Genomic DNA, 12,864 nt, shown 5'->3' with positions numbered 1-12,864 from the left:
CAGGCTTCCCTAAAGCCTCCCTCTTCACCTCTCCCCACCCTTTCACCTGCAGGAGGGCGGGGTTTCGTCATCACTGCGTCCTTGCAGAGCTGGCTGCCCAGCCAGGATCTTTGAATCGCTATTCATGGGACAGCGAGGAGGCTGCTCTGGCTACTCACCAATCTGAGTCATCACCCCCTGCAAAAATCTATTTTTGCCACCTCGATGTCTCCAGGAAGAAGCTGTGATCCTTGCTAAGGGAGAGGTCGAGACCCCAGGAGCAGTGAGCCCTGCCCTGCTGCAGCACTCAATTCTTCCACCTCCTGGCACAGGTGAGCTGGTCAGGGCTGGTGTGGAGGTGCTCACCCACCCCACTCACCATCACAGTCGCATCAGCCAGAGGGACAAACCTCACCACCACAATCCTGCAGCCTTTGGCACTAAAATCTGGACGGCTGGGCCAGTGCAAAATCCCCAGCACAGCATCACTTCCACCAGCCAGGGACCTGAAAAGCCTAGTAGAGGTGTAGGGTACTTTTTTTTGCAGGGGTTCAGGAAAAGGATGCCTTTCCAAGCCTGACCTGCACACTGTGGTGTGGGCTGGTCCAGCACCTACATGGGTTTGTTTTGAATCCGCTCCTTCATGGGCAGGCTGCAGGCAGGGGGTGACACGAGGGTGTACAATCCCCTGCCACTGCCAGGAAGAGGCAGGTCAGTGATCCTCTTCATGTTCCAGGGAGCAGGCTTCCATTTTCTTTGCATCCTACACCAGCACCCACTTGTCCCAGCACTTTGATATCTCTCATCTGTCAGAGCACTTGCTGGCCTCACCACCAGGGCCAGACCCTCATCTCTGGGCTTTCTTCACATCCACCTTCTCAGTCCCTTCCATGCCCATCTCTGCTTTTTCTCCTCACAGTTTCCTTCATCTCTTCCTTAAACCACCTCATCCGACTTCCTCCCCACAGCCTCCTAGCACTGTGAGCCAGGCAGGCCTGGCTGGTGATGAGGGTGATGATTTTGGGGGGCTGGGGTACAATGCTCTCTGCAAGGAGAGAGGGTGGCCATGCCCCACGGGCAGGATCCCACTCTGTGCTTGAATGAAGCCGAATTTGAGGAGCCTTTGTAACTCTGGCTCACGATCCACTCAAATATGTCCCGAGGGTGGAAGATGTAATCTCTACCAGTGTTTCATATCCAGCTCTGGAGCTGTTTTAAGGACACATGCTGCTGCTTCCCTGCTGGCTGGGAAGGATTTCCTGCCATTTCCGAGCAGAGCTTAAAGCTGGTTTTGTTTGCTTTCCCTCCTGGCTCACCCGGATTGCAAAGCCAAGGCTTTGGTGTTCCTGGGAAGGAGCGAAGGCACAGCATGGCTTGTGTCGGATGGGCACTGTCAGGGCAAGGAGAAAGAGGGTGTCTGAAGTATCTTCTTTACCAGTGGTTTAGGATAAAATGATGGTAGGGGAAGATTAAATGTAAATATTTATTTTCCAAATGGGTAGCATCGGTGTGCAGGGCAGGGGGGTGAGGCATCCTATGGCTGCAACACTTGGGTCTTGGCTAGGAGAGCAGGACAGCCACCCAGCCACCATCCCAGGGGTGGCATTTCCAAGAGCTGGAAGGCTGCTGGTTTAATTGTTAGGAGAAACGCAGGAAGGCTCAGCAGCAGCCCCAAGGACCCTCCTAGGGGGTGCCTCATTGCGGGCTGTTGATCCTCAGGCTAATGAGAGGCTCTTTACTTCCAGCCTAAGCATCTCGCAAAGGGAAAATCCTCGCTCGGGCTGTTCCGGAGGAGCAGGCTCCGGCCAGACCCGCTCTCAGCGAGCCCAGGCTGGCCCCGGCCCGGGGTGCCCCCGAGGTACCTTCCCCCTCTCCTTCCCGTCTCGGGCGTCCCTTGCCCTTTCACTTCCCACCGCCCGGGGAGGTGATGCTCGGGGTGTGGCGGGGGTCCCTGAGAGGGGCAGGGCCAGGGGGGCTGCCGGGCCGAGCCGAGGCCGGGGCGGGGGCGGTGCGGTGCGATGCGTGCGGCGCCGCCCGGCAGATATAAGCGCGGCGGGGCCCTGGCTCCGGGGCTGCTGCCGGTACCCGTCCTTCCCCGCCGGCTCCCTCCGGGCTCTCCGTCCCTCCGTCCATCCCTCCATCCCCTCCCGCTTCGTTTTCTCGCCGTCCGCGGGCTCGGGCCCCCCACGCCGCTGCCACCCTGAAGTTTCTGGCAGTGCTGCTGGCGGCGGGCATGCTGGCTTTCCTGGGGGCCATCATCTGCATCATCGCCAGCGTCCACCCGGCCGGCACCGCCGCTCCCGCCGCCCCCGCCGCCGACAATGACTCGGCCGCCGCCGCCTCCCTCCTGCCCGCCGCCGACAAGGGGCTGGGAGCCCTGCACGGCCCCGCCGAGGCTCTGGCCAGCGCCGGGCCGCGCCTGCCGGGGGGGCCGCCGCTTTTCAGCCGCTTCGTGTGCACGCCCCTGAGCTCCGAGTGCCCGGCCACCGGTACCGGCCCCGCCAGCGGCGCCGGCCCCGAGGAGCTGCTGGCCCTGCGGAGCGCGGCGGCCCAGCTGCGCCGCACGGCGCTGGAGCAGAAGGAGCAGATCCGTATGGACCAGGAGACCATCCGGGAGCTCACCGGCAAGCTCAGCCGCTGCGAGGGCGGCCTGCGAAACCCCCCGGGTCCCCCCGCCGCTTCCCCGCCGGCCGCCGGGCTCCGCGCCGCCCCGCGCCCCGGCACCATGGGCCACCCCCCCGCCGAGCCGCCCGCCGTGCGAGAGCTGGAGGAGGCCGTCCGCGCCCTCCAGGACCGCATCGACCGGATAGAGGTGCGAGGGATGATCCCGGAGGGTCTGAGCGGGATGCTCCCAGGGGAAGATGCTCTCAGGGGAAGATGCTCCCGTGGGGGGGGGGGGGGTGTGTGTTTCTTTGGGAAGATGCGTCCAGAGGTTGGGGGGTGTGGGAAGTACTCCGAGGGGAAGATGGTCCCAGGGGTCAGGGGAGGTTGCTCCCAGAGAGGGGGATGCTCCACACACACTGTTCCCCAGGCCTGCTGCCACCTGCACCCCAAACTGGCTCATCCCCCTTGGGAGGCTTCAGGAGGGTTGTCCTTGCCCTGCTCCTCCCCGGAGTCTCTGCCCAGGGGCAAGTTCTTGCCCTCAGCCCCCCTCCTTTCCTTCCCAATGAGCTGGTGCTGCCCTGCTCTTGCCCCAGCCTGCACCCGTGTAGGGCACCTTGCTCACCCCATGGCCATGCTGAGGCCTCCAGCACAGCAAGGGCAGCAGGACTTCAGCTCATAGCCAGATCCTGCCTTTCAGCAGAAAGTTGAATCCCGTCTGATCCCGTTGCAGTTGTGGATGGGATGTCTCACAAAGCAAAGAGTGGAGCCACCTGCTACGAACCCAGCACCCCTTCCCTGTGCAGGTCTTAGAGAAGGGGGCAGCCAGAGCCACCCCCTGTGCCCATCACTGTGACATTGGGCTGTTGGCAGTGGGGACCTGGATCCTTGTTCCTGACTGTGTAGCATCCATGCAACACGTGCCTGGTGCTTTGAGACCTGGCCCAGCCATAAGCCAGTGGAACCAAAGGCTCTGTGGTCATATCTGGGATGGGGTCCATCCTAGGGCTCACGTGTGTTGATTTATTTGGGCTGATGTGGGCACAGCAGTCACAGGGACCTCAGCAGAATTTGCAGGGTACTGCCGGGACAATAGTTTGGGCACATGAGAGCTGCTGGAGTGGAGCTGTCCGGTTTCTCTGCGGGCTTTTCTTCAGATATCCCATCTTTTCTGGGACATGTGTTGTCCCGTTGTCCCCTGAGGTTTGCCAGGAGCCAGATGGACCTGCAAGGAGCCTCCTGTGAGTCTTCAACTTTCTCGTCTTCCTGTTTGGTTCCCTGTTGCCCTCTCTACTCTTCCTTGGAGCATGGAGCTGGGTCAGGCAGCACCCCGTGAGATCCCTCTCCTCAGCTTTGCTCTTTTGCTCCTTTCACTGCAGCCATGTGAGTGCAGTAGTGGCAGGCCACCAGCAGAAAATCCAGAGTCACTAAGTTTACAGGCTGAGAAATGAGACCAGGAGAGACCATCACTGTAATAATAGATGGAGAGATGAAGAGGGGATAGAAAGACAGGGAAAGGCAAGTAAACACAGGCACAGGCAAAGGGAAAGAGCTGGAGACTGGAAGAAAAACCTGTGAGCTGCCAGGGTAACGCACACACACAAACACACAGGCAAAACCAAACAAAGAGGCACGCCAGGCACGTGTGGGGAGAGGGGGAATGCTCGGCTGAGCACAGTGCTTGGAGCCTGCTGCAGCCAGAGGGAGGGACAGAACCACCCCAAAGTCCCCCTCCAGCCCCAAACAAACAGATTCCCACAAGCAGGATCCCACAGCCAGGCTAGGAAATGCATATGCAGACAGCAAATGTGCTCACTCAGAAATAAAGGGGGGAAAATAAGCCCCTGCTCGTGCACACCTGTGTGCATAAGGACCAGGTGACGCATGATGGGACAGTGCCTGGTACATCAGTTTGAACGTTGGGGAGCATCAGGCCTTTAGCTGCTTTCCAATCACACTCTCCCCCTTCTTGGGCGGGGGGCTTTGTCACCTCTGAGCTGCCCTGGCTCCTCTTCTAGGGTTTCTGGTGATAGCAGAGGTTTGGGGTGGGGGAGGGTGAAGATCACAAGGGCTGGAGCAGGCTCTTGCACACACCTGGGGAGCCAGAAGTGATGCTGAGCCAAGGCTTTTCACACACACATACTGATGAGGAAGATTAGCGCTATGTCACCAAAAATGTTCCCTTTCTCACTGCTGGGGACCTGAGGATCCCGAGGGTACTCTGCAGGGGAGAAGCAGCACCCTGTGGCTCGGTGAGCCCTGACAGCTCAGGAAATAGGGCAGCGTGTCACAGAGGGGCTGGACTTCAGCTGCCCTGGCTCCAGCCTGCTGTAACATGTGGCTTGGGTCAGCTTGCTGACAGCCACAGCCTAGCCAGCTGAGCCCTGGGGTCTCACCTTGACTGCCCGTGCTCCCCTCCCTCGGTTGCCTTTGCCACCCATGTTTATGAGCAGATACCCCAAAACCTGAAAACAGGAGGCTTGTACCTCTCCATCCCATGCAGCTCCATCAGGATTTGTCCATAACAGGATTTATCAATGTGCCAAAAAAACTATTAAGTCCTTTGATTCTTAATTTTGGTGGCACAGTGACAAGGCTTCCCAGGGAGGAGTGTAGAGGGAGGGGGTGGCCATGGGCTTGCATTTTGCCCTCCGCTGTTTTGGTGGGTACGGGCAAGCTCCATCATGGTGTTCACATGGGGACATCTCCCATCACCTCCTCTTAACCCCTCAAGGCATTGCTCATGCTTTCCTTGTGTCCATCAGCCTGGCTGGGCTTTTTTCTCCTGTTTTTGAGGGGTTCCCCCCTGCACTCCACACGTGCTCATGTCTGTATGCTCAGGTGCATCTTGGCATGCGGAGCTGTGGGGTCCAGGTGCTCCTTTTCCATGCTTTTAATTACTGCTGCAAATGGAAATGGTTTGGGAGCAGGTTTTTTTTTATTTGGGGGGGGGGGGGGGTGGGCTGTGCTGGGGTGCAGATGCCCTCCTGTCCCCATCATCTGTTGGAGGGGAGCTGACAGAGAGGGGGTACAGCCCGCTGGGCCCTACAAGGGACCCAGCCTCCGCAGGGCTGTAACAACCTGTTTGCTTCTCAGCCTGCAAGTGGCTCTGCTGGCCTGGCTGTGCTGATGTGGCTGGTGACCCATCTGCTGGCAGGAAACCCACAGTAAGGACATGGAAACACGAGTGAGCCAGCTGCCTCCTTCCTGCCTCCCTCTTCACCAGGTCAGGAATGGAGAGCCCCAAATTGTGACAGCCCTGAACAAGATTTGTACAGCTCCCCAGTTCAGGCAGTCCCTCTTTGAGTTTAATGACCCCTGAGCTCCTGCCTGGGTCCAAAAAGGGTCCAAGAAAGTAGGAGGGTCCAAAAAACCCATGTACAGCAGGTGTGCCACCCTGGTGCAGTGAGCATCCTGTGGCAGTGGCCATGGAGGAGCTATGGGCAGGCTGGGAGGATCTGTGTGTCCTGGGAAGGGAACAGGGCTGCTGTGTGCACACATCCAGTTCAGCATCGTGATCCATGATGGGGCTATCAACCCATGGGCATGGTCTTGTGGTCCTGCCCACCCTGTTGCAGCAGCTAAGGTGGGCACTTGCATGCCAGTGGCCGAGGGGGAGTGGGGGGGCCCAGATTTGCTGGTGCATTAGTAAATGAGGCTCTGATCTCCTTACATAAATCAAAGTGAATTTGCCAGCCAAGGGCTACAGCCCCAGAGAGCACTTGCTGACATGGCTGCCCCAGCCCCCCGCCTCCCCTTCCCTGTCCCCCCACCAGCCGCTGACATTTAATGTGATTAATATTACCTGGCATCTTTCAATCTTTTTTCCCCGGCTCTGGTGGCCAAAAAGCATCGAGCGAGCCTCCCCCGCGCCCACTGCCCACTCCCCTGCTGCCGGCACGGCGGCAGATGGGAAGCCAGGCGCCTGCTGAACAGCCGGGGAGAAGGCGCTTCCCCCCCTCTCCCCTCCCCAAAGGTCACTGGTAGATAACAGCTGCACAGCTAGCATTAATAACTGTGCCAATAATTTGATTGGGGAGAAAGATGCTCGAGTGACAGCTCGGAGATGCGGAGGATGGTTAGGGGATGCAGCTCAGCTCGGTACCAGGAAGGATCACCCATCATATCCTGGCTGTGAGGAGGTGGGATCAGGAGGTCCAGTCTCCTGTCCAGCCATGGTCTGGCTGCAGGGATGGAGATGGTGTCTGCTGGGATGCTCCTGGGATGATGGGGTGGCTCCCAAACTCTGCTGGATGAGGGTAGTGGCTGCATCCCTTGCCATGAGGAACATGGGTCCAGCGGTGGTTTGGCCAGTCCTGTGGGTCTGGCTGCTGGTGCCCCGGCTGCTGGGCTGGAGGAGACAGAAAGAGCTGGGGAGAGGGATGGAGCTGGAAAAAATTAGGAAAAGGGAAAGAATTGAGCAAAAGAGGAGAGACAGCATGTGTGTGTGTGGAGGGGAGCATCATGAGGAGATGCTCCGAAGCCAGAGAAATGAAAAAGCCATAGGAAGTAAAGTTAGAAAGGGAAGAAAATAGCAGCAGGGAGAAAAGCAGGAGGAAGGGAGGGGGGAAAAAAAGCACTCAGTCACTACTGAATAATGTAGGGCAGGCTACTGGGGGCTAGTAAGAGTGACAAAAGCTCCCAGCCTTTTCTTTTTTTGTCATTAACAGATGGAGCCGTGCATGAAAGCAGGGACGTAGGCTCCAAACCTGCAGCTCGAGCAATCAAAGCGTGCGGCAGACAGGAGCGCGCCAGCCTCCGCTGCAGCCCTGAGCCCAAAGGGATGTGAAAAGCTCTCGGAGCCCACGGGATGCAGACACAGAGGCGAAGGCAACCCCATCCCACCTGCACTGCCCCTGCCAACACTGTCAGCTCCGCTTGGATATGAGCGCGGGCAGCCCCGGGGTGGGAATTATCCTTTCCACTGGCCTTTCCTTCCAGCTACCCATCCCTTCCCTGCTTCTCAACCAGCTACACTGATGGGTCCCCAAGACCCCTTCCCAAGAGAACTGTCTAAAGCCCCCTCCCCATCAGCTAATCCCTCCCTGTTTTACAGAGACCAAAGGTCAGGCGAACTTTGCCAGGGGTGCTTTTCCCTTCCCAGAGAAGTTTTCGCTGTCTTTGAGAGCATTCTCTGTGCTGTTGAATCAAGCTGGCAGGAAGAGCTGGCGTTTGGTTAGGGCTGGCAGATGTCCCCTGCACAACCTCCCTTTTCTTGCTGGGTTTTGAATCTCCACATTGTTTTTCCTCACGAAACCTGTGGGTTTATCCCAGCAGATCCTGTTGGAGACTTTTCCGGATGCCGGAGCGTCACAGCCTCCCTCTTTTTTGCAGCCTGAGTGTGTTCCTGCCCAGTGGGGGCCGTTTGTGCTCATGCCAACATTATCTTCTCACTCTCCCTTTCCCTGCTACACTCTCCCTGCTGTTCCCACCCTCCAAAGTTGCATCCTGCCCAGTCAAACCTGGCTTTCCTCTGGCCTTCCCCTCCCCTCTGTTCTTTGTGATGGATAGCAAAGATCCACGGTCACATAAGCGGGCATCCCCCTCTTCACCTTTGTGTGCATAGTCATCAGGTCCTGTCCATCCTGGAAAAATGGGATGTAGGGAAGAAGAAAAAGCTGGAAGCCACTACCGTACATGAGGGTGGTGACCTCCTCCAGGCCAGCTCCAAGGCCAAGGGGAGCTATCCAGATCAGCAGGGATGGCATTACCCCTTGTCCCACCAGCACAAGCCATGCAAATGTCCAAGGTTAAAGCAGACATGCAGCCCCCTCTTGGTGCTAGAGCTGCTGTGGTAGCCCCTGCCCCAGCCCCAAAGGTCTGGCAGAGGCTAAAGCAGGGACCACCACAGCAGCTCCAGCACCTTCAGGAATGTCTGGCAAGTCAGAGAAGGTGGTCACCATCTTTCCAAACCTATGACAGAGAGCCTAATACCCCAAGGATGTGGGGAAGGTAAGGGAGCAGATACGGAGAAACCTCAGGAGCATAGCAAAGGGCCACCTTCTCCCTTCCAGCCTGGTTTTCTTCTAGCCAGGAGGGCGTCTTCAAATGAGGTGGGATCTCGGTTCTTCACAGGGTCTAGTAGTGGTTGGGAGCATCCTAACCAGGCACCAGGTTTTGGATCAGCCAAGGGAAGAATTTTGGTCTGGGTTTTAACCCCGATGGGACAAGATGTGCTTGATATCTACAAGTGGTGGGTCATGTCTTGAGGACCAGAGAACCTACCACTAGCCTCACTTCTCTGTGGCATTCCAATGGCCCAGGAGAGGCTTCCTGATGCTTACAGAGAGCTACCTGCCCAACCTGGCACATGTGCAGGCACCCCTGTGTGCTGACTGAGCTGAGCTAAGAGGATTACAGCCCCATTTTATGTTGTTGATGTGCTGGCTGTGGTGAAGCAGCCTCACATGAGTGGGGAAGGGGAGCTCCAAGCTCCTTCCCATGTTATCCCCTACTTGTGAGAGGCTGCCTGTGATGATCTGACCACCTGTGTGTCCCACTCTTGCTCTGTCTCTGAAGCAGGAGAAAGTCACTAAGAGCAGCCAAGCTTCGTTTCACAGTAATGAACTCAATGGGGGCTCTGAGAGGGGAGGTACAAAGTCAGCTGGACGCTCTTGGAGAAGACCCTGCTGTGGGTGTGGTGTTGTGATCCCATTGCTCCCCATGGTGGTGCAGACTGGGCATGTCCTTATTTAACCTCCTATGCTGACACCACACTGAACTTTCTCTTTCCTCCTTCCGTTCTTCCTCCGTTGCTTCTGTCACTGAGTGCAGCAGGAGCTGCCAGCCCGCACCAATGGCTCAGTGCCCACCGCCCCGGCACTCGCCCGCGATGCTCTTCACACCAAGATGGAGCAGCTGGAGGAGCAGCTCCTCTCCAAGATCCTGACCCTGCAGAAGGAGCGCCAGGCTGCCAGCACAGACCACAGCCAGCAGCAGCACAACATTGAGAAGGAGCTGAACTCCCTCCAGAACCGGGTGATGGAGCTGGAGCATGGTGAGTCCTGCCCGACAGGGATGGTGGTGGCACAGGGAGGGTCCTCAGACAAGCCACCCTCACCTTAACGATGGATGCTGACCCTTCTTTTTCCTCCCCATCCTTGGCACACAGGACCACCAGGCTACAGCCCTCCCGATGCCTTCAAGGTGACCATCCCAGTGCAGAACAACTACATGTATGCCCGCATGAAGAAGAGCCTGCCAGAGCTCTACGCCTTCACCATCTGCATGTGGCTGAAGTCCAAGGCCACCACAGGACTTGGCACCCCTTTCTCCTACTCTGTCCCAAGCCAAGCTAATGAGATCGTGCTCCTGGAGTGGGGTACCAACCCCCTGGAGCTGCTCATCAATGATAAGGTCAGCCCTGCCACAGGGGGGATGAGAGGAAACTCCCTGCCCACATCTCGCCTGCTTCAGTCCCCCTGGGAAATTAGGCTCCTGGGGGAACCAGTGTGGGGGAGTAGGGGGGAAGGGACCTGGGGGGAGGGGCAGGAGGATGAGGAGAATGTGGAGGATGTCTCACTGGGGAGGGTTTTGAGAGGGAGAAGCAGCACATCCAGATGTCCATAGAACTTGGGAAGCCACTGCTATGGGGGTGAACTTCTTGTTCTGCAAGGGGCTGGGGCATTGCTGGGGTCCTCCAGCAGTCCCACCAAGCACCAGGCTCTTACTCTTCATGCAAAGGTTGCCCAGCTGCCACTGAGCCTGAAGGACAAGGCCTGGCACCACATCTGTGTGGCCTGGACCACCCGGGATGGCAAGTGGTCGGCGTACCAGGACGGCGAGCAGCGGGGCGCTGGTGAGAACCTGGCCTCCTGGCATGCCATCAAGCCCCAGGGCGTCATCATCCTGGGCCAGGAGCAGGTAGGTGTTGGCCTGCAGCTGAGGGCTGCTGGTCTGCATCGCTCTGGCAAGAAGCCAGCCAGAGGAGTAGCCCCCATATGGGGTGAGGGCAGGGGCAGGAGCGCTCAGCATGATGTGTTGGCAGCTTGGGTGGGGGGCTCTCCTGCCTGCTCCAACCTCCTGGTGGGCCACGTGCAGTCATAGTCTTCTTTTTCCTCTCCCCATCCCTCTGTCCTTCATTCACTCCCCACCTTGTCTTCTTCCATCTCCTCCACGTGTCCATCCCCTCTTTGCCGTCAGGCGTCTCACTCTGCTTCTCCCTCTCCCCCTTGCCCTTTTTGCCCACTGGGTGCCTGTCCCTTCCACTGTCCCCACCCCTGTCCCATCATCTCTTCTGTTCTTTCCCAGGACACACTGGGCGGCCGCTTTGACGCCACACAGGCCTTCGTGGGGGAGCTGGCACAGTTCAGCGTGTGGGACCACATGCTGGCACCGGTGGAGATCCTGAGCTTGGCCAACTGCACCTCCCACCTCCAAGGCAACGTGATCCAATGGGACGACCAGGCAGTGGAAGTCTTCGGGGGTGCCAGCAAGGGGGGCTTCACTGCCTGCGAGGAAGGGAGGAAGGCGTGAGTGGCCCCCGCCCCCTCCCCAGTGCCAAGGAGCCCGGCAGCAGCCCTGAAGCAGGGAGCCCCTCACTCCCCTCCCAGACCAGGGAGCCTCGCTGCTGCACTGGGGTGATGCTCAATCCCCCAGTGCTGGTGTTCTGGGAGGGAAGGGGAGGCCTGGCAGCCTCCCTCTTGCCCCCAGACCAGCAGCGTGGCTTGTCCCCCTTCCCAGCACATCTGCCCCTGGGTCTCATTTTACCCTTCTTCTGTTTTGGGAGGACCTCACCATGCCTGTTGGTGTCTCTGGTATGGAGAGGGTCCCTGCCTTGTTGGCCCCAACAGGGAGCAGGAAGGAGACCTCCATCCCCCCAAGCGTGGTCTGGCCTCAGTGGGATGACAGAGTGTGGGCATCCCCCGAGCACATCCCTTTCCTTATTTATTTCTCACATCCTGCTATCTGGTTTAGTGAGCCTGTACTCCAAATGAGCCCAAAGGCTTGACCAGGAGAGGGACCTTCCCCACTGGCCCATCCCCTCTTCTTCTGCTGCCCTGCTTTTCCCTACCAGGAAGGATGAGGGGGGATGGGGGAGGGTTGGTGGAGCGGTGCTCCCTGCCTGCCCCCTCCCCTGCCTCCACTGCCTGTTTGGGCAGGGCTGCCCAAAGCATGTCAGGTTTTTAAGGCAGAGGGAAACAAGACAGGACTCCCTCAGCCACGGTCATCAGTCAGTGACCAGGGTGAAAGGGGCAAAGCATCTCCCCTCAGCCCAGGCTGAGGAGGAGGGAGCACAGCACTGCCAGCAAAGGGAACAAAAACAAGGCAAAAAAAAAAATGAGACAGCAGATGGTGGCGGTCAGAGGAGCCCTGGCATCCTTCCTCTGGCCTTTTGGGCACTGGATCGGGATGCTGCCCTCACTTCCACCTGGGTTCCCTGCTTTGAGCAGCTCCCAGCCAGGGATGGGGCTGCCACCAGCCTTGGAACTAGGCGGGGCTTGTGGGGTGGGCTGTATTTTCCCTGTGCAGTGCCTGAGAACACGCTGTTGCCACGCTCTGTGGTCACTGACATCTTGATACCTGAGTGTGTGTGTGTGTGTGTGTGTGTCTGGGGGGTGGGGGGGATATTTCAGGGGTCTCATGGTTGCTCAATGCAGTGTCCAGCTTCCAGTGCTCCCCGCTACCCCAAGTCCCTCTTTGTGCTTTCGGCAATGACGGCCCCCCAGCCCGGGGGAGGCGAAGTGGGCAGAGGGGACGGCCCTGTTGCCCAGCATTGCCACCCTGCGGGGTCCCCTCTGGCGGCGGAGTGGCTCTGCCTGCCAGGGGGGACACAGCAGGAGGACAGGACACAGCCCTTGTGCCAAGTGGGAAACACTGTGACCTTTGTGTACCCCGCCAAGCTGCCCCTTCTCCCTGCTTGCTCACGCGCTTTCCCGAATGCACATTTGTGAAAGGGGCCCCTGACGCGCGCCTGTGTTGGGATGTTTCTTTTGTAAAGCTGATTGTGGACAATAAATGTGACATTTTCTGTTCGAGCCTCCCGTGGGGTGCAAGGTCACTGTGGGGACGGAGGGAACGGGCCAGCACAAGGCTGAGGTGTCTTTCCGCAGGGTGCTCCCTGGAGGGAGATGGCATTACAGACATAGCATTGCAAGCATCTCAGTATCATTGCCCTGGGGGAGAAGGTGTGTGGGCACCTCTCGTCTACCTCATTGTGGAGCAGCATGAGGTACAGGCTGCTGCTTTGGGGCTGGGAGAAGCACCTCTCTGTGGAGGAGGAACCCCCATCCTCACAACAGGGAAGCAGAAGTCAGCAGGAAATCATGGCCTCTGGGTCAGACT

At 58.5% G+C, this 12,864-nt stretch overlaps 1 protein-coding gene across 1 annotated transcript; it reads left to right on the top strand.

Moving 5' to 3' along the window:
- The first annotated feature begins 2,038 nt into the window (after positions 1-2,038).
- NPTXR (neuronal pentraxin receptor) lies at positions 2,039-12,557 on the top strand. The gene is made up of 5 exons (XM_051608515.1): positions 2,039-2,791; positions 9,355-9,577; positions 9,692-9,936; positions 10,264-10,443; positions 10,831-12,557. The coding sequence occupies exons 1-5, from the start codon at positions 2,213-2,215 to the stop codon at positions 11,053-11,055; spliced, it is 1,452 nt and encodes a 483-aa protein (XP_051464475.1). The 5' UTR covers positions 2,039-2,212; the 3' UTR covers positions 11,056-12,557.
- Positions 12,558-12,864: the final 307 nt, after the last annotated feature.

This window comes from Apus apus, chromosome 1 (assembly GCF_020740795.1).
Source record: "Apus apus isolate bApuApu2 chromosome 1, bApuApu2.pri.cur, whole genome shotgun sequence".
In the NCBI taxonomy this organism is placed as follows: Eukaryota; Metazoa; Chordata; class Aves; order Apodiformes; family Apodidae; genus Apus; species Apus apus.
Note: the sequence above shows the minus strand (reverse complement) of the source record. Positions and strands in the feature narration are given on the sequence as shown.